This window comes from Cheilinus undulatus, linkage group 15 (assembly GCF_018320785.1).
Source record: "Cheilinus undulatus linkage group 15, ASM1832078v1, whole genome shotgun sequence".
NCBI lineage: Eukaryota > Metazoa > Chordata > Actinopteri > Labriformes > Labridae > Cheilinus > Cheilinus undulatus.
This window is the reverse complement of record NC_054879.1, coordinates 35300562-35322235: the sequence shown is the minus strand read 5'-3', so window position 1 is coordinate 35322235 and position 21674 is coordinate 35300562. Positions and strand designations below refer to the sequence as shown.

General features: G+C 39.6%; 1 protein-coding gene across 4 annotated transcripts in view; it reads right to left on the bottom strand.

Annotated features, from left to right (window-relative positions):
* The window catches only part of il1rapl1a (interleukin 1 receptor accessory protein-like 1a), a 341975-nt gene that overhangs the window by 109768 nt on the left and 210533 nt on the right, over positions 1-21674 (bottom strand). For all 4 annotated transcript variants that reach the window (XM_041807356.1, XM_041807358.1, XM_041807357.1 and 1 more), the window contains exon 6: positions 1652-1726. In XM_041807356.1, the coding sequence (XP_041663290.1) occupies positions 1652-1726 (75 nt within the window). The remainder of the gene's footprint in view (positions 1-1651; positions 1727-21674) is intronic.

Sequence of the window (21674 nt, the reverse complement as noted above, 5' to 3'; positions counted from 1 at the left end):
GGTGTGTTTCTATTCAAAGTTTTGGAGTTTATAGAGTTTGAAAGATGCATGCCTGGTCGAGGAGACGAGTTGGAGCATAACAGAGAGAACGACAGTGGACTTTGGCAAGAATACTCACAATGCTGGGAGGAATAGAGGAATATTCACCCTCTGCCATGACTTTCAGTCGTGCGGTGAGACCATGGGTGAGACTGTCAGTGCATCTGCTGGCACCAGCAGGCAATGCTTCCGCCACGATAGTCCACACGTAGGGAAGCTAATGCTTTGCTCACCGTGTTTCCACCCCACTGGGGAGGGAGTAATCGGTGAATTAGATTTTGGGAGTGATCCGGATCACCGTCTGGATCCAGGAATTTTTTAAAGGATTCTTCACTATCGGGAGATAGGGCTAACGGTGGAGGTCTGCGCTCTCTGAGTGCTTTTCTAGTTGCATACTGCGACACAAAATCTCAGACTTAGATTTCCAGCTTTAAGAGACAGGACTTTGGTTGTTAGTTAATGGAATCTGTTGACCCTATCTTTCCTCTTCACCCACTATAAGAACAAAACTGTAATTTGTCATTGCCTACGGACTCACAACATCTGTTAAAATTTCAAAACCCAGGATATTTTGTCTTTTTGGAGACCAATTCTACAATTCTTCCTTTAAAACTGTCTCTCACAGGTATCTTTACTTGATATAAGAGAGCCACTAAATCACCAACCCTTCAACCACCCTCTCCAAAACTCACAAGAAGTACTTTGTCACCCAGCATGAGTAAGAACTGACACTGACGTTTAAAGTAATTGTGGGAAAGTTTCAAAGGACGAGCCAATCCCTTCCCTAATCGAGATAAAGACAAACGACACAAACAGCTGAGGGGCCCCACATTGTGCACCCTGTTCATGCGTTGGGCGTGAGCAGGCCGACACGAGAGGCCGTGCTTGTCAGTTTATCAACAGCAGCAATTTTTCACCCTTGATCAGCCGAGCGTGGAGGCATTTTAAATGAACTACCTGGATTCAAACAGCATCAGACGGGAGACAAAAGGTAACCTCTCTGCTGCACCGTCTTTGTCTCTCTCTATCTCTTCTCCACCCGTCTCCTCTGTCTCCCTCTCTCTCTGTCTGTCACATTCTCGTCCAATCCTCCTCTGCTTCCCCCGGACCTCTCAGTCCTGTCCGACCGGCTTCACCATGACGGACACATAAGCCCATTCATGGAGTGGCAAGCACCATGTGGATGTCCGCCTGTGCCCAGAAATCAAGCAATATGCTGTCACAGAGAGAAAACAAACACAAGCACACGCTCTCGTGCACACATGGTGGGGCCTGCCATGACCCCACGTCAAAGAAGACAAACAACGGCGAGCGAAAGCAGCCGCCTGTCCATGTGGCAAGCCAGCGTATGGAACCCTGGCACCATATGGGCTCTTCATTGTTGACAAAACAGCCTGGGGGACGTTCAGCAGCCACCATTTGCATTTATGGAAAACACTTTTACGATTGTTTCTCCTTTCACACGCTCCTCCAGAAAAATAAAAGTGCCATCATCAATCTGTGTTCGGAGCCTGGAGGTGTGTTGGAGAGGATTTGTACAGTCATCCATTTGCTGTCATTTTGGAAAACGACACAGATAGTGCAGCTGGAGGAAATCCCATGATGCTCTTACCTAGCTGCAGCTCCATGTTGCTAATCTTGTTTTCTGAGGGAAACAGGATCTTTGGCGGCTTGTCGGTCAAAGGAGCTGAAAAAGGAGAAAAGAAAAGGAATTTAAAGCACAAAGAAGAAACAACAATAAAGACAAAGTCGCTCTGAAGAAGAAAAGTGAGGGGTGCTTTTGAGCTATTTTTAGCAAGCTCCCAACGTGTTTCATGCACTTTGTTCAGTGTTTTTTCCCTCCCTGTTAAAGACATTTGTTAGCCTTTGAACAGCGAGCGCAGACAGACGTTATCTGCCGACTGTATCTCCTCTTCAACATGAACAAATGCTCATCCCCTTTCTGTCTGTCCTCATTCCTCTCGCTCTCCTAACTTGCTCTTTGTCTCTTCGCAGACATATTGCTCTCTAGTGCCTATAGACCTTGAGTTCCATTCGTCTGACCCACTTTTCATCATAAATTAATCACCTCTTTGCCTAAAACATGGCACCATTTAATCTGCATGAGTGTTGGGTGTATTTGAAGAGCCATCGTGGTGTGTGGAAGTGTGTATTTGTGTGTGAGAGGGGGAGAGAGGGAGCAGCTGATGCTCTAATGATGCTAATCATCCATACGGCGGATGTCAGACCTGCTGCTTAAGTCCTTCCTCTAGGGAACGCCTGAGCACGCAGACGTTTTATTGTTGTTAAAAGCGTTTGTGTGTTCGGAGAGAGAGGCTGCGCACTTTACAGTGGAGGGGTTAAGAGAACAGAGAGAGGGTCTTGTATGTACAAGACTGAACAGTAACACAGGAGAGAGGAGGAGGTGCAACATGTCAGATAACAAGGTACTTAGAGACACATAAATAACCTTCCTGTCTTTAATTTTTTATCATTATCTTACCTCATTCTTGTCACAGAGCTGCTGCAGTTAGATATTTGAGGTCATTGCTCATAGGCAGACCACTGTTTGTTACCTCAAGTAACTCATGGGGAGTTCTAAGCTTGACTTTAGCCTGTATAAAACATTTACCATCAGAGGTGCAAACTCATGGAGATAGATTGTCTATTTTACAAGGGAATTCTTAAATTTATGAGACACAAAAATGTATGCATGGGACGAACTGTATCAATTGGATTAGGGACTGGCTTTTTTCTAGCTTTTCTATGCATTTGCAGGTTGCCAATTTGCTTTGCAGAGTGTGGCTAATGTTAGCATAGCTGACCCCCTCAAACCTTCGGAAATCCAATCTGGCTGCAGACTGTCCCTCTCTGATGGCCACTCTTACAGAACGGAAATACGGAACGGAACGGAACAGAAACGGAAATCAGAATAAACTTTCATTTAGGGTTAGACTAAGGGTACTAGGATACCAAAAGTTAAAAGTCAAAAACCTGATCTGCAAATTTTGATCACAAAATATTTTAAAAATCTGAGTGAACAGTCTGCTAACAGGAACAAAATATCCTCCATGAAAACATTCTTATGCAGCCAGCATAGGTTATGTCGCTCTGTTAGCTGCATAAGCTGCATAAGCTATGTAGATAATGGAGGAAGGTAGCTGATGGAGCTAAAGCTAATCTTATAAAGCAACTACGTAAGCTACATATCCATATTATCTGCATTACAAAGTAAGCCTTAGCTACATTTGGTAAAGCTAACGTTGCTAAAGCTAACTTAGCTAAATATAATGCAGCTACATAGCAAACATAGCTATACGTGAACACACCTAACTTAGCTAAAGTGGTTAATGTAGCTAAAGCTGAGCTCACAGAGTATCTATGTAAGCTAAGCAGGTATGTTTAGCTTTAGCTAAAGCTAACAAAGCTAAATTGAGACACTATTTCTGTAACTTCTTCTAAAATGGGTCCATACATAATAAAAAAACAGATTAGACCTTTATTCTCCTTTTTTTTTTTTTTTTTTTAATGTTTATTCTCTAATGTTTACAATGTGGTTATTTATGAATGCAACTGCAGTGCTTTTTTGTGAATAAAGTTGGATTAAAAAAAAACTGGAAATACGTTGTACCAGCAAATAAACAGCATCTCAGATGAATGGTCTGAGAGAATGGCCGTCAAAGATTTACCATCTGCAGCCAGACCCCTCTTGCCTTCAGTGCTCCATGCAAGTTAAAGTCCACATTCCTGTGCTGAATTACTTAGTTCACCAATCAACATGCCAACCTGCACCAACCAGCATACACTATATGGACAAGAGCATTTGGCTCATACCTGTGAATTACTGAATTCAGTTATTTCAATAAGACCTGTTGCCAGAGCTGTATAAAATGAACCACCTAGCCATGCAGTCAATTGAAAACATTTGTGATTCTGAAGAGCTCGTGTTCTGTGGAGTGACGAATCACACTTCTCTGTTTGGCAGTCAGATGGGTGAGTCTGGGTTTGTCAGATGCTGTGAGAACATTACCCGCCTGACTGCATCGTACCAATTGTGAAGTTCGGTGAAGGAGGGATAACATATGGAACATTATAATTCAGGTTTTGGGCTAGGCCCCTAATCTCCAGTAAAGGGCACTCTTAATGCTTCAGCATACCAAGACATTTTGAACATTGCTATGCTTCCAACTTTGTGGCAACAGTTTGGGGAAGGCCCTTTTCTATTCCAACATGACTGTCCCCCAGTGCCCAAACAAGGACTTTAAAGCCATGGCTTGATGAGTTAAGTGTGAAAAAAACTTGACTGGCCAGCACAGAGCCCTATGGAGCACCTTCATAATGAACTGGAATGGAGATTGTGATCCAGGTCTTCTGATCCAACATCAACGCCTGACCTCATAAATCCTCTTTAGAATGAATGGGCACAAATTCCCACAGAAAAGCCTTCCAAGAAGAGTGGAAGCTGTTTTAGCTGCAGAAGAGGGGCCAGATCCCCAATATGTGTGCTGTGAAAGCCTGTATGTTGTAATCAGGAGAGGATTGCTGAACAATTATCCAGAGAAAATTCACTTTATGTATTACTAAACTTCTAATTTATTGTTAGTTTTATCACTCAAAGTGATGTGAAGTTTTCCTTCTTTTTAAAAACTTTACACCTTAATGCTAATTTGGGTTTAATAACCATCAAAACTGATGAATAAGAACAATTTTATGTTCATAAAGCCTCACATAATTTAGGCTCTTTTTCTGTGACAAGTCATGCACACTGCTCCTCTGCTGATTCAAACACTTTGGTTCAGCTGGGTGATCAGTGATCTATTCAAACCTTTGGCACCACTCTTGCATTACATCAGGACACAAAATTGGGGCATGTTAAGCTCAATCTAATCCACATTCCTCCTCTGGCAAGCATGACATGTATGATATTATTTTAGGCCATAGTTTCAAGTGTAAAACCCATCCCTTTCTGTTAAAACCCCAGTACTCATGAGGCTGTAGATTAAGATCAATTTTAGTGCTATATTGTTAGTTGATGTATCATTTGCTGATGCACACGCACACAAAAACAAGCACACACACCACTTTAAATAGTTAGCACTAAGGAGCTAATCTCAGTTTCTGCACTTCCAAAACCAACTATAAAGAAAGAAACCTTTTAGTGAATAATACAGAGGGTAGTCCTAACAGCAAACCTTTGGGGCATGGTAATTATTTTGTGGTGAATATGCAGAGAGGGGTTTTCAGGCCAGTTTGTAGCCTGGTGCTTTCATTAAGATGTTTCTTCGGTGTCCTCACAAGACCTCATCTTAAACCTTATTATAAGAGTGCACTAACAAGCGATTTGAAAGTCCTCTTCCTTTTTTGGTGTCTTTATTTGGGAGGAAGAAGCTGTGTAAAGTTGCTGAGTCTACTCACTCAGCAGAGTAAAGGGCAGCAAAGTGCGTGGTATGCTCTAAAATGAAGACAAGTGCTCAAGTTTTATGCTGCAGAATATGCATTTTTATGCAGTATAACCCATAATTATGATGATCGTTATCATGTGCAATACCACTTCAGTTATCATGTGTAATATTAGATTACAGCATCTGGTTAATTCATATTCACAAGCGTGCAATATCAAAACAATAAAGGGCAAAATTGTGTTTATTTTAGTGCAAATACTACAGTTGATAATGGCAGTTCTATGTAATATGTGCAACAGTACTTTTGATATGTCATTGTGTGCATTACAACAGATGATATAACTAATGAAATAGATTTTTTTTTAAACATTTGCCATTTTGCCTTTACTTTCGCATTTTTAATGTGCAACATTACTTTAAATATTAAGGGCTATATTGTGTTTGATTCAGTAAGCAGCAATACTTATTTACTGAGAAATATAACTCTTTTCATCATTATAGGAAATATTACTTTTCAGTGTTAGGAGCTATAGTGTGTACATTTCATGAGACATAACAGTTTTTTTTCACTGAAATGTGCAATACTTTCTTTCAATTGCATTTGTTAAATTTTAATTGATTTATTACTGGTAACTTCAAAATAAGACTTAAATATGGTCCCAGGTATATGCACTATAAAATGTTAAAGTAAGGCTGCATTATGGCCATTATAATGTGTACTGTTTCATTTTAAAATCGATATATCTTATATTCATTATCATTTGCAGTGTTATATTTCAAAATAATGCTACATTATACATATAATATTACATTTGAATAAAAGATTATTATGCTAAATATGTGCAATATTACATTTTCAAATACACCTACATTGCTCTTATTATCCGGTGCAACATAACATTTGAATAAAGTCTTAAATTACAATGATTGTCACATGCAATATTACATTTCAAGATAAGGCTATATGACTCTCATTATCATGTGAAGAATAACTTTATAATTTTACACTACATTACACTTGCTATGATGTGCAATATTACATTTCCAATGACGCCACATTATGCTCACTATCATGTGAAGTATTACCTTTTAATTTTATACTACATTACATTAATCATCATGTGCAATATTACATTTCCAGTGAGGCTACATTACACTCATTATCATGTGCAGTATTACTTTTTAAATATTTTTCCACACACATTATCATGTGCAATATTAAATTAAAATAAGGCTACTTTATGTATACTGTCATCTGCAATATTACAGTTTAGAATTTGGCTATATTACACTCATTATCATGTGCAATACATTTCAAAGTAAGGCTACAATATGCTTGTTAAGGTATTGCATTTAAATATAGGACTATATCAAACTCATAATCATGTACAGTATTACTTTTAAATATATTGTTGTATTATTATCATGACAATAATCACAATGCAATATGCTCATTATGATCTACTATCTGGATCATGTGTAATAACATTTAGATATAAACTGCATATTCTAATCAGATCCATTTGCACAACTGATAATAACTTCTGTGTAATACATTTGTGCATTATGTTTAACATCATTATCAGGCTTTAACATGTTTATCGTGATGTGAAATATAAAATTTTAGTGTCAAGGGCTTGTTGTGTTAATTAACATGTGCAATGAAACATTTCCATATAGAGCTTTTTAATGTTATTTATCATGTGCAACAATACTTTTCACAATCAAAAACAGTGCTGTGTGTATAATCCTTTCATATCTATTTAAAAGGGCTTTTTTTTATACCATGTACAAAATGAATAACCATTATTTCCAGCACCATGTACAATATTACTCAATGCCTGGGGCTGTACTATGTAAATTATCATGTGTAATACTGCTGATAATTATGCCTACCAATACAATATGCAATATTACCTGTCACAATCATGTGCAATAGTCTTTAGCTCATGCAATTTGAAATATTCCATGACACATTTTAGATTTTTTTTAAATTAAATTAGATTATTTGTATTTGGTTCTCTATTATTTTATTTTTGTTATTTGCAGTATTATAATTTATTCTGAGGATTAATTGAACTCTTGTTTTTTTTTTATCTTATCATCCATTGAACATTTGCTCAAGCTGTCCAACAGAAGTGTCCATGTGAGTGGATAAAGGAGGGGTGTTTATGATGTGTTTTACTCTGATGTAGCACCTGCCGGTATGTAAATAGTGACAGAGACACTCTGTGACATCTATGAGAGAGGCGGTCACGGGCTTTTAGGCACAACTGTTTGCACTGTTAATAGGTAATCACACAGCACAAATTACACTGGATACTGATACAATTTTAATTACATATCAAACTGCTATACATAATTACACAATGGGTGATCCTATAGCCAATTACGCAGTGGGCAAACAAATGAGGACAAGCTGTGTATGGTAGAGGAGAGGGGAAGCAGATGTGGCGAGAGCTCAGATAGGAGGAGAAGAAAAGTAAGGCGCTGTTGAAACGACGAGAACAAAACAGGAACATTTATAAAGTCAAAGTGAACCAGTCAAGAAACATGCTCCCCCCTCACTTTGGCATGCTACACTTGCCTCTGAAAATCTCATTATCTTAATTACCATTCCTTTATGGGAAATACATCAATTATCACGGTTCAGGAGGGGGACACCATTTATAAAATGTGGAGGATTGGGAGCAGCTCGTCACAAAGGAAAGAGTCTCCGGCTGCCGTTTCCATGCAAAGTGTAGAATTAAGCAAGCGTGGGCATAAACAGGTCATTTAACATGCAAATATATCTGGTGAGTTGTTAACTTGTAAAAGCATCATGTGAGAAAAAGTGTGATGTTTTAACACCTGATTTTTTTTAGAGATCCTTGGTGATTCTTTGAGTTGTATTCAAGGTTAGAATTGAGTTTTTTTTCCAAACTGAATTCAAAGGACATGCTGCAAACAAAAACAGATTCCTGTTGCAGCTGAAAGAAAGTAAACTCTAGCTGCAAGGACGATTTGGCTGGATTTTTGTCACATTTGTTTAGTGAAGCTTATTTTTCTATATTCAAGTGAAGGTTGTGGAAAATATTCACAGTCTAAAACCTGTTTTTCTTGAAATATGTCAATTTTAACAGAAAAAGCACTGAACAGTTTACCTGTTTTCTAAATATTTGCACTCCAATGTTGATGCAAAAGTACTGTCCATTAAACCTCCAATTAGGGAAACCATGCATCCTGCAGGGTTAGTTAATCACAATATACTGCTTTTGTAAAAGTTTCTTTAAAATGTTGGTAATAAACAGGGCCAGCTCTAAGCGATCATCCAGGGCACCACGCTCTAGGGGGTGCCAGCATGAGCCCCCAAACATTTTGAACAAAACTTCAAAGGTAAAATAAAATAACTGCCAGATTGTCATCTTCACCACTCCACTCCCTCTGCTCTGCTGGATTTAGCCTCTCTTTTCCTCCTCGCTCTTTGAGCGGGCACACTCACTCACTGTGCACTCTGTGGCAGCAAGAATGGAGCAGAGATGTAAGAGTATTCCTATACCCTGGAGGGAAACAACTCTGTGTCATCTGATTGTTCCAAAACAGTGAGGGTAAAAAGTTAGACACTGAAGTAACTTGCAGCAAGTTGATTGATCATCTACTATTTCTTTCATTTATTGATAAAGACAGAGAGACAGCTGCAGATAATGAAAGAAAGAAAGGGAGAAAAATCAGCGCAGCAGACGATAAGAGGTAAACAGAGATGCCACAGATCATATCGATCTGCAAATTTATGTCATCAAAGAGAATCCATTCAGCCTCAGTGTATCATGCACTGATGCCATTGTGACATACAGTACTTGAATGTAAATGAGAAAGCTACAGTGCATTAAATAGCATTGAAGTATAGATGATGACTGTCCAAAGACATACTTAATAACCTCACAGTGATAGATTTACAAGATTTGTTCTGAAATATCAGATCAGTACCTTTGGCTCTAGATTACTCAGTACAGTTATGGTGTATCAAAAAAAGGAAAATCCAAAGTATGATTACTGTGGCTGCAACATTCTCAACATTCCTCTGATGAGATGATAAAAAACTGTTTTCCATTCAAACATTTCTTTTTTTCTCAACACAGTGTGATGCAAAACTATAAGATTCGACATGACACAATACGATATGGAATGGTATGAAATAATATCATAAGACATGATAATATATGATATGACATGGTTTGATACTACATGATGTGGTATGGTAGGATATGATATATATCCTGCCATACCATATAACACCATGACATACCATGTGACACTATGCCATATTGTATCATACCATACCATACCATACCATACCATACTGCACTGTACCATACTGCACTGTACCATACCATACCACATAACACTATAACATAATACAAAATGTAACACTATACTAGACCATACCATACAATACCACAGCATTCCATTCCTTACCATATAAAACCATACTATACTGTACGATACCATACCACACTATAGTATAGCATAGCATAACATATAACACCACCTCGTACCATTGATAGACTGTGGAAAGAATTGGACAAAGCCTGTGTGACGTCAGCCGTCTGCTTACAATAGGTGGACTCTAACAGCTCTTGAAGCCAACCTGCGCCAGTTTCCATATTGAAATCGCGTTCTCAACCGAACTTTGGATCAACCTAACAGCCCGCCCACTAAGCTCAACTTCCTGTCAGCTAGCTAGCTAGCATTCTGGTTGACAGAAATGTAGCTTCTGCCTGTCGAGCTATCTGTCAATCAAATGAGATGCGCCGAACAGAGCGCAGTGAGGTTTTTCCTCAATATAATTAAAACAATTGTAGTACAAAAAAATTCATCCTCCGTACAGTAAGAACACATGAAGACATTAGTTAATGAGACAGGTTTAGTTTTTTGAACCAGGCTGTAAACTGGTTTATTTCTTGTGTAAAGAACAGCTTTTAAACCGGTGTTCAGACGGAACGTCATGTGTTCCTGCAGCGTACCTCAAGTGGACACTTATTGCAATTTTTTTAACTTCTGCATTGGCTTCATTTTTCAGGAGCGGAGCTTGCCGCTTGGTACCATACCATACTGCACTGTACCATACCATACCATACTGTACAATACTGTACCGTACTGTATCATACCATACCATACTGCACTGTACCATACCATACCATACTGTACAATACTGTACCGTACTGTATCATACCATACCATACTGCACTGTACCATACCATACTGTACTGTACCATACCATACCATACTGTACCATATCATACCATACTGCACTGTACCATACCATATCATACCGTACAATACCATACCATACCATACCATACTGTATCATACCATACCATACTGCACTGTACCATACCATACCATACCATACCATACTGTACCATACCATACCATACCATACCATACTGCACTGTACCATACCATACCATACTGTACCATACCATACCATACCGTACCATACTGCACTGTACCATACCATACCATACTGTACTATACCATACCATACCATACTGCACTGTACCATACCATACCATACTGCACTGCATAATAATTTTATAGCACAAGATCAACATAAACAACATCCTTGGTACCATTAGAACCACCACACAAAGAGTCGATACAACATCAAGTTTAAAAAAACACCTGCTATTTATACATGTTTGGAAATACCTGTTCTTAGCAACTAAGCTTTACCATTAACAAACCCTTGAAGCTCAGTAGCAACGGCACTCCATAAAAGTTAAACTCAGGACAATTTATATCCCTACATGAAATGTTGCAGAAGCAGGAGCCAGTTGGGGATTTTTATTATTTTTAAAGCTTTCTGAAGTTCTCCTCATTGATACTGCGTGGGTATGACATGTTTCGTATCACATGGTCGTCTGTGAGCAGACTCAATTAATATCTCCTGCATGAAGATGTGTCTTTAGGGGGAGCAGAATGGCCGGGTTGGTATGCTTCTGCAAATTTTATGCTCTGGGATCAATGATTCGCTCTAAAACATTGATGTCTGTGTATCCTCGGGGCAGAGGCATTGTCTATTCTCTGCAGCCAACCAGGCTGAATGAATTTCAGAAGGTGACACAAAGTATCTCTTATAACTTTTAGAACCACATGACAGCTGGCCTGTATGCCTTCAGCTAGGGTTGTATGACATACATGTGGACAAGGACGCCATGGGGAACGGGGGATTCATATAAACCTCTGCAATGTGAAAAGCATGTTTTTGAAGATTTCTAAAGCTAAAGATTGTTCGCTTTGAGTAGGTTTGAAGTGCTATTAGGGAGGGACCGAATCAAGCTTTCTGTGCAAGTGTTTGAGTGCCTTCAGGCCCACATGTGGACTGGACACATTCACACAGAGTGGGACCGTGTGGATATAAGCTTTGTGATCAGTCATCCACAATCTCATTTCTGCTTGGTGGCGGAAAAGCTCACTGGACTTTCCGGATGGATTATTCTGGGTGAGTGACTGTAGGGAAACAGCAAATTAATGAATTAAGGATGGAGCTGAGATACTTGGATCACTGGGCTTTTTTCTGTTAGTCATTCAATTTGTGGGCTTGGCTATTGGGGATTTGCAAGAGAGAAATATGCTGTCTGCAAACTGGTGACAAAGGTGAAAATAGGAACAAATGAAATGTATAAATTACTGGCACATGCAGAATATTTGGAGCATATTTGCTCATTCAGGCATGCACACGGACATAGCACTTATTCTCTCACACATTCCTGCATAGCCAGTGCACTCACATGTCCTTTCTTTTATAAAGTTGTGAAAGCAGGCCTGCATTGTCCTTTGGTTTCAGGAAATTGGCTCCCAAAGGTTTTCGAGTATTTTTTTTTACATCAACAAAGGCAGAAAAAAAAAAGAGATGGATGGAGACTTAAGCAAACACAAAGTCCTTGTGGGTCTCCCAAGAGCGCTAAGCTTGACTAGAGAAGTCTTGAATCTCCTGCACGGCTGGCAGACTCCAATACTGCCCTATACCTTTCTTCTACTGCAGGAGATCGCCATATATTAACAGTGACCTTCCTCTATGTGGTTGTCATCTTTGAGCCAGTTTCATTACATTCCTGATGGTGCAATAACCAGCCTGTATGATTCCCTTATGAAGTCACCTCAGAGTATACAGAATTTAATTCCAGGCCCGACCATTTCTCCCATGGGAGAGGCTGGATGGTGTCATCCAAAGAAAGCTAATAAAAGCAGTTATATTCATCCTAAACCACATCACGCTCCTTTACTGTCCAATACTGGCGTGCTCTATGAGATCTGCCCCTGGCAAAACTGGAGTGCTTCAACATGAAGAGAAAAAGAGTCTGTTCTCTGACTCAAATATGGTAAAACAGGTTCCTGAATCACAGTCACTGGTGAAGTCAAATGGCTATTATTAAGAGAGACATTTTTAGATGTAGAATCTGTAGGCAAATGACAGGATTTCTAATAATGGGAACATTTTTAGTTGTGCTTGGATTCCTGTTGTCCACAAATATATAAGAGGGAAGAAAACAGCCTGTGTGGATACTAGAAAAGGCTGGATGTACTCTATCTTCTGTGGTGTAATGCTGTCTGCCATTAGCTTTCTTAAACTGTTAGGCTTTTACAATCCCTGTTCCAGAAAAGTTGGGGCACTGTGTAAAAAGTAAATAGAAACAGCATGCAATGAAGGCAAATCTCATACACCAATTCTGTTCACAATAAAAAGTAAAACAACATATCAGTTGAAAACTATAAGCTCATTTCGAATTTGATGGCAGCAGCAGGTCTAAAAACAAGTAGGGCTGGGGCAACCACAAGCTGGAAAAGATAAAAATAAAACAGCTGGAGGAGCACTCTGGATCTAAGTTAGTATGATGACTGGGAATTAAAAGAGCTTAAGTAAAGATGGGCAGATGTTCACTAATTTGCTACAAAAAAATGCAACAAAAAATGTGGAGAAATTTGAAGAAAATGTTCCTCAGTGTAAAATTGCGAGGACTTTTCATATCTCACCATATGCCATACCTGGCAGGCCAGATGGATTTGTCTCACAAATCCATCTGGTAAACCAATCACATAAAGTATTTGGGAAAGGGCAGAGCCTTTGAAAAAAAAAAAACTTGGCGGGTGATTGGGTGAACGTTCCGTCTGTCACATCTTTACGGGCCAATCAGAGCAACAAAACATGTGATGTAGCTGCTACTGAGCTGCGCCCCTACCGAAGGAGTAAACTCCATATAGAACTGCATATCGCAAACCATGGAGACAGTAGACATGTCAGTACACGACTTTTGTCGTTTTTGAAAAGAAAAGAATTCTTTGCTGTTATTTGTTCTTCTTTTAAAAGAAGAACAGTCATCAAGTTCTGATAAAACTGGCACTTTAGCAGCATCCACGCTAATGTCTTCTGCCATAATGGCACTCTTGTTGCTGCTTGCTTACCTCATAAACTCTGCCATGCCAAGAAGTACTGCCGCTCGTCGCTGATTGGTCCTGTCACTTTCTAACTGGGCCCAAACGGTTCAGACGGGAGCTTTGTACGATGGATTCACCAGTGAGAAACATGGAAATGGACGAATCCATCTGCTTTGCAAGGTTAACCACATACAGTACTTTATATCATCAAAAGATGCAGAGAATCTGGAGGAATTGTGGCGCAAAGGGCAAGGCTGGAGAACATTGTTTGATAGTTGTGATCTTCACACACCTGGCACACCTTAGGCAACACTGCATTTAGAAAAGGCATGATTCTGTGCTGGAAATCATTGCGTGGGCTCAGGAAACTTTCCAGAAACCACTGTCTGTTAAACATAATTCACTGTGCCATCCACAAATGTAAGTTAGAGCTATATCATGCTAACCTGACACGCCAGATAGACTGTTTCATATATACATTGCATGAATATATTTCACATTCATCTGGGAAAGCTCCCATAGAAAGCATTTGGGAAGGGGAGGACTTTTCCATAAATTCCCTGGAAGGTGATTGGGGGAACATTTTGTCTGACACACTCATGACGGGTCAATCAGAGTGACAAGGCAAATTATGTTTTTATGCATGTGCTTCTCTTGAGCTGACAAGCTTCCGCTGCCGTAGATTGTTAATGGTGGAGCTACTTGATGCCAAGGCCGCTTGGGAGACGTGCAGGAGCATCTTCTCTGCCAAGACAAGCTGTTGGTGTGGCTCTTTGCTCTTGTTTTTAAAAATAATCAACCATAAACTATTGTAACTGTCTTTGAAATCTTGCTAGGATGCTGTTAGCATAGAACGTAGCCACAGTGTTGTTTTGGATGCTGGACTAGAAATAAGTCTCGCCAAGTTGTAGCCGAGAATTTCTTTACTTAATATATTAGTGACTGTTGTTCCACTTTGACCTTGTGTATTGGGAATGAATTATTCAGGTATCCTGACAGTCAGTACCAAGGAAACTAAGGGTGTATTCACACCTGTGGCTCGTTTGCTTTGTTACGATTCAGGGGCAAAAACGATACAGTTGTTTCAGTTGTCACTTGGTTCGTTTGCGTTCACACGGCAAAAAGTCTCTTGCGGTCCAAAGTTGTAAACAAATGCCACGTGCGATCCAATTCGTCTCTCATAGGTCAGAAATCTAACCCAGAAGGCGGGGGAGTTTCCTCACTACTCCACGTGAGCCCACGACTCATTTCGCTCAGATCTGTTGTTTTTCCACCTTCTCTTCTTCTTCTGCTGTTGTTGATTCTTCTACTCCTTCTTCTTCTGTTGTTTTAACTGAACGGTTGGCAACCGGGCGCATTACTGCCCCGATGACTACAGTGTGTACTACAGTTATGAGTCAGTTGTGCTGGTTGCTGAGGTGATTGTGTTCTCACTGCAAAGGAACCACTACAGGGCTTGAATGGAAGCGAGACAAGACCACCCTATTTTGGCGATCTTGACCCGCTTGTTTTGTCCCACATCTGAGTGCAATTGCTGTGTTCACATATGTCCAAACGAACCGGACTTTGGGGGGGGGGGGGGGGTCACTGTTTCGGAACAACTGCCCCAAACGAGCCAGGTGTGAATACACTCTTAATAAAAGACTCTGCTTGGGTCTTTGACTGTCACATGTTGTCCTAAAAATCCTAAGAATGGATACCACCACTGTTTTACCCTTTACTTTATCTCTTTAACAAACAGCAACCACCTAGTATCAGAAGATGTAAGAATCCAAAAGAAATTCAATAAACAGGAAGAGCTGAATGAAAAATCCCAGCAAAGAAGGAATGGCAACCAATGAGTTAATGAACCGCCTTGACTACTGACATTATGAGAAGCAGGTGTGTAATGATTACAGATGTAAATAATGAAGCAGTCAGGGCAGGGAATTTAAATAATCAGACATGCAAGTCCATCAAAATTTAAAAGAAATGTTCCAAGTTTCAGTAGATTTGACAATAACTGCCCTCTTTTGGCCGGTGTCTCTCATGGACATTTTCAGCTGATGAAACATGGCAGTGATCCCGCTGTTCAAAGAGGGAGTCCAGCTGAGAGGCCTGGATAATCTTAATCTTTGTGAAATAAGAAGAAAGGGAAATTAAAAGCATGTCAGTCCCTTGCCCTATTTGCAAGAAATGCCAACTAACCAATGTGAACCACATTTAACAATTCATTACCTAATAAGTAGAACGTGGAGACCAATTAAAGAGGAATTTGACTTGAAGACGAGGAGACTATTAGAGGAAGATGAAGCGAGGGAGAGATACAGAGACAAAGAGTGAAGGGAGCAGGCTGAGAAAATGTGTTATTGATTGGTGGAGGTTTACTATGATTCTGCCTTCTCATGGACAAGCGTACGGCTAAATGCTAAATGGACGACGCTTATGTAGCTCTAATCTACCTTGACAGATTCACCAATATTCCTCTCATTTACTCATTCACTCATGAATCACCAAAGAGCTGATATGCAAGATGTTTCTGAGGCTGGGCTGCACTCACATTGGTCATGGGTAAAAAGTGAGCAGCTCAGGTAGATCTCTTAACTATGATTGAATGAAGGTAGAACTTATATTCTCACTATTTTTTTTAAGGTTTGCTGCAACACACTGCGTCGAGATTTTTTCATATTTTACTGGTAGTTTTCCTGCAAATGTAGAGTGATCCATAAAAATAAAGCATCAACAATTTACACATTGACACCAGAGTTATTTCTACAGATATTTGGATTATGGGTGTGTACTGTTAGCCAACAAAACAGGTAAACATTACTGGTCAGCTTCAGAAATAGTGGTGTATAACAGCATCAGCCTTGGCAGTGACATCGACTGATTTATAATATTGTAAGTGTTACAAGTATTGTGCATTGTTTTGGTAATATAATTGGTCAAAGCAGAAAGGAACTGATCAGAACTAGAACATTGTTATTTGTTGGGACATAGAGGTTGAAAACTGGATGGTCCCATTCAAATAAGGACCTAGGTTTGGCAGTATTGTGATCCAGAACAGCGGTCAGGACCCAAAAGTGGGTTGCGAAGCCCTTTTCAGTGGGTCGGCGATGTGTACCTGGGAAAAAAATTGCACCAAATTGTCTCTGAAACTCTAAAACGCGCATGATTTGTCCTGTTTGACTGTTTTGTTACATCTTTTGTACTGTCAGAGTCCCAAGCTCTAATATTTTTTTTTAATAAATACATCTGATTGACCAAAAAGATCTCCAAAATATGGGTCACAATTCTCCTTGAGGAGTTGATGGTGGGTCCCGTGACTCAACCAGTTGAGAACCACTGATCTAGAAAATTAAATCGTAAGTAGGAGTTGTATGTAGGGAGCAATGTATGACCACATTCAGCGCAGATATTTGGATGCTAACCTGAAAAAAGACCAAGAGGCGAGCGCTCCTAATGTTAGCTATTCTCTGCAAATCAATTCCACATAGCTTACCAGCATGGATGAAAAAAAAAACACACAGCTCATCATGATAATGCATGTGGTAATGCCAGTCAGCGTCTTCAGGGGCATATTCATATTCTCAACCCCAAAATTTTGAACTATTATTGGCTGCTATGGTCCTTTTTTCAGAGGTGAGTCTTAAGGTTTTTGCTCCCAGTCTATTATTTTCAGACGCATTTTTAAAAAATCTGTAATATAAAAGAAAAAATAATTAACTTGAACCTTACACACCGAGTCCACTGTGTTTTATTTGTATTCACTGTAAATATTTGTAGAATGTAGCAAATGGGTTCGTACTGCAATAAAAAAAGCAGTGGATGAGCCTGTGGCTCTGTCACTCCTGAAAACCACACTGGATCCATCCATCCTGACAGAGAGCTTCATACAACACCCAATCATGTATCATAACGCCATGCCAAGCTGGAGATGAAGAGCAACCTTTTAATTCAGTCTATGCTATGCGGCCTTTAACTGTTATATACTATAGCTGATATCAACATATTACATGAGTAAATCATGGTGTTTAAAGCAAGGTTTCAGTGAGAGTTAACCACCCACCTAAAAGCTTTGGACTTATGTGAAAAATACAAAAGAAATACAAAAGAAACTCAAACCTGTTGGGAAAACATTAATGACTGACAAAAGGTTTGGTGTCAGTGTGAAAACACAATTAACACAACATGAGAGGGTTCTTTGTAAAGTCAGAAGAAAACAACAGACTCAGTGTCTAAAGGGCTTTATACTTCAATTTTTTGCTCTGTGTTTCAGGCTGCTTGTAGCGTTCTTTGCAAGGCACATTTTCTTTTTTAAGTACTTGAAATTGTAAATTCTGACATATTTTTTAACTCCTCAAAAATAAAGCAAAAGTGACTTTCACTGAAGAGTTTGTTACTCTATTTTGTTACTTTTGAAAGCTAGAAAGAGACGTACACACAAGAATACGACATTAGAGAGATACTTCAGTTTTTAATTACATGTCAACTGAAATCAGAAAAGGTAAATACATGCTCCTCATTCTGCTGCATAAGACACTGCTAAGTCACCCCTGTCAAAAGGTCTGGCTGCACCCCACTGCTGAACTTCAACAAGCTGAGCAAAATTGTGACTGTTTCTGGGTACTTCTTACATTTAGACTACCAGACTGGCCTGAAGTTAAATTTCCATTTGACCAACCAGGGAATTAGTCACTATAAACATCCATAGTTTGGATTTACTGACTGATATTCAATCAATGGCTCAACATGAGTAATGGCTGATAACCTGTAAACCCTGTGATACTAGTGCTGTTACATTTCATTAGTAGTATTGGTATAAAATGACTAGTTGCTGACATTTGTTGTTTGCTTTGGCTTCTTTGTGTAAGTGGGGCTGTCTCTCTTTCCACACATGATGGCAGGGCAAACTGATGGACATGAAGGCATTCATGTTTGGAAAAAAAAGCCGTAAAACATGTTTGGGCATCTGAGTGAAACATAGACAAGCCAAAGGAAGCACTGTTCAGTGTGAGAACAGAGGTGAGAACAACAAACCCAGATGGAGTTTGACTTCTCTCTTCAATTTTTGAATAAAAACATGTCTTAATATTCCACCCTTGAGCAGTTAAAATTATATTACTATAGGTAACAAAAATGATAGACAAATGCTTCTGGACTATTGTGTACAGTCCTTGTGTAAGCTAGAGCTCCAGACTGGCCCACCTGGCCTCTGCAGGTGCAACCGTGTCTCTCCTAAGGACACACCAACATGCTTGGATTTATTCCACCCACATGTTTACACTTCTACTTAAACAGCCTTTTACTCCAACATCAATTAGCCGAGGTGTCGTCTGTCAGGCTTCAAGTGGCTGCAGAAATAAATACTCAGGAAGTGCATGTGCACCTCAACGCCGTATCATAATATTCTCTACTTAAAAGCAACCTCATTAAGACTGTCTTAATTTGTTTCTGCACACCCTCAACAAGGATTACATTTTACCCAGGTTGATCGAGTAACTTGCATTGTGTTCGCAGTATGAGGTTCAATTACGCAGGCAGGGAATGTGGAGAGTGTTTGAAATGAATGAGGAGCATTTTTATGGCTCCATTGTTTACAGAATAGTGAGCAGAAAGCAGGGAAGCTGATGAGAGAGTCAGAGGTGCCCTCAAGATTTAATGGTCTCCGCCTGAGCATCCGAGTTGTGCAGAAGAATGAAAACACTCTGCCAAACACTTGTATACATGAATGCACGATCACAGACACGCACAATGTAATTCCTCCTCATATTTATGGAGTGCATACTGAAAGAAAAGAGAGGCTTGATGACTGATGTCAGGCAGGTTTTGCTTTAGTGTTGCAATGACAAAAATGACTCTGTCCTTCCATGTAATTAAATTAGATGAAAGTAATTACTCTGATAGAGTGAGCTCAGTACCACAAGAATAGTGTACCAAATGCAGCCTCTCCTTTTACTCCCACACTACACTCACAATCTGACCAATCATGTCCCCTTATAGTGCTGTAATGCAAGGGCACAGATTTAAATAGTCAAGCACTACGACAAGTGCAGAGGAGTTTGTCATTCGTCGTTGACACATGGGCTGTGTCTCCCGCTTTTCTGGGTCTTTGGTGACACTGATGAGATCAGTGGGTGGTGAATTTTATATTATCACATCAGTGGTTTCAGCTCTGTAAAAAAACTCTGCCATCAACAGTGACACAGGGAATAATTACAGTCTATTCATTATTGTTGTTATATTACACCAGGATTTGTTATTTTACATATTTATTTGAGAAAAAATATCTTTTCATATCTAAATTTTAAATTTGAATCTTGATAGGACAGCTGAACAGCACTGTGGCCAGGAAGTCTCACTGTGGTGCATATTCAAAATGCTTTGCATTATCAGAAAAGATGGCTGCTAATAGCCACAAAGCAAATGCATATTCGAAATGCTTTCAGTCAACAAAAAGAGGAAACAAAACTGTAGCCTCACAAAGCAGATGGATTTTCCAGCCTCCATGTCTGTCATGCAAATGCATCTTCAAAAGCTCCAATCCACAACATTTGTGCCAATCCAAAAACAGTTCTGACCAATCAGTGTCATTTGAGGTGAACAAGGTGGAAGCTGCAGGCGGGGTTAACTTGTACTGTGAGCCGTTAGCAATGGCTGCCTCCAGTGAAGTGATTAGCTCAGATGTACCTATGGCAGTGGTTCTCAAATGGTGTGGCAAGGCATGCCTTCAGGTACAGTAAGTCTAGGTGTGCCATGGAAAACGGTATACCCATACATTATTACTAGTTTGGGGATTGTTACTGGTTTAGGGATTTCATTGCTGAGTGCTTATCCTTTTTGTAGACCTCAAGTATCTCTTGTTTGCTCCAAATCTACAACTAAATAATAAATTAATATACTTTAACAGGTATTACAGAGGCTATTTTGCATAGATAAACCTATGTTTGTGCCTTGAGATTTTGGCTTGAACGCAGGTATGCTTTGAGCTAGAAAGTTTGAAAACCAGGGGGGCAGATGGCCTAGTGCAGGGATCACTAACTGGCGGACTGATGTCCAGGTCCGGACCCAGACGATACAGACCTGGACCCGAACCTACACTCATTAGTAAAGGGAACTTTAAATTTGACGAGGTGCTTCTATTTTAACCGGCGCAGCTATTCTAGGATCTATGGTGGTTTTGCAGATCAGGAAATGCACAGACCAATTGTATGCAAGTTAAGCCATCTTACATGACGTTACTCAACCAATGAACTCTCTGCAATTTATTTTATATATTATTTTAAGAATTTCTGGAGTAATACATCTTGTAATTTAGCTTAAAATGACAATCAAATTATACTTTCCCCTTTTCACTTCTGTTATGTGTTGCTTTGTTTAAATAAAAACTTGTGTTTCAAATAAAATTACCAGCATTAAAGGAAAATTAATTTTCATATTTCATCAGCGCAACAGGTCCCTGAAATCGCACCTAGATCCACATATCACACTTACTCAAGTTAGACATTTTGATGTTCCGGACCTTTGGTTTTATACATTTTCTCTGACTGGACCTACCCTGGCCTAGTGGTTTAAGGTGCCCCCCATCTACACGGATTCGAATCCGGCCTGTGGTCCTTTCCCACGTGTCTCTCCCCTCTCTCACATCCCTGTTTCTGACTCTATCCGCTGTCCTCCTCTATCAAAAATAAAGGCACAAAAAGCCCAAAATAAATATTAAACAATTTTTAAAAACCTCTGACTAAGCAGTTCGGTTTGGTACAGCATGCTTTTTTATTGCGTTTCCATATATCAAAGGTGGGAAAGGGTTCCAAAAAACCAACCCATACTGTCCCACCTTTTTTAGCACCTCTCTGT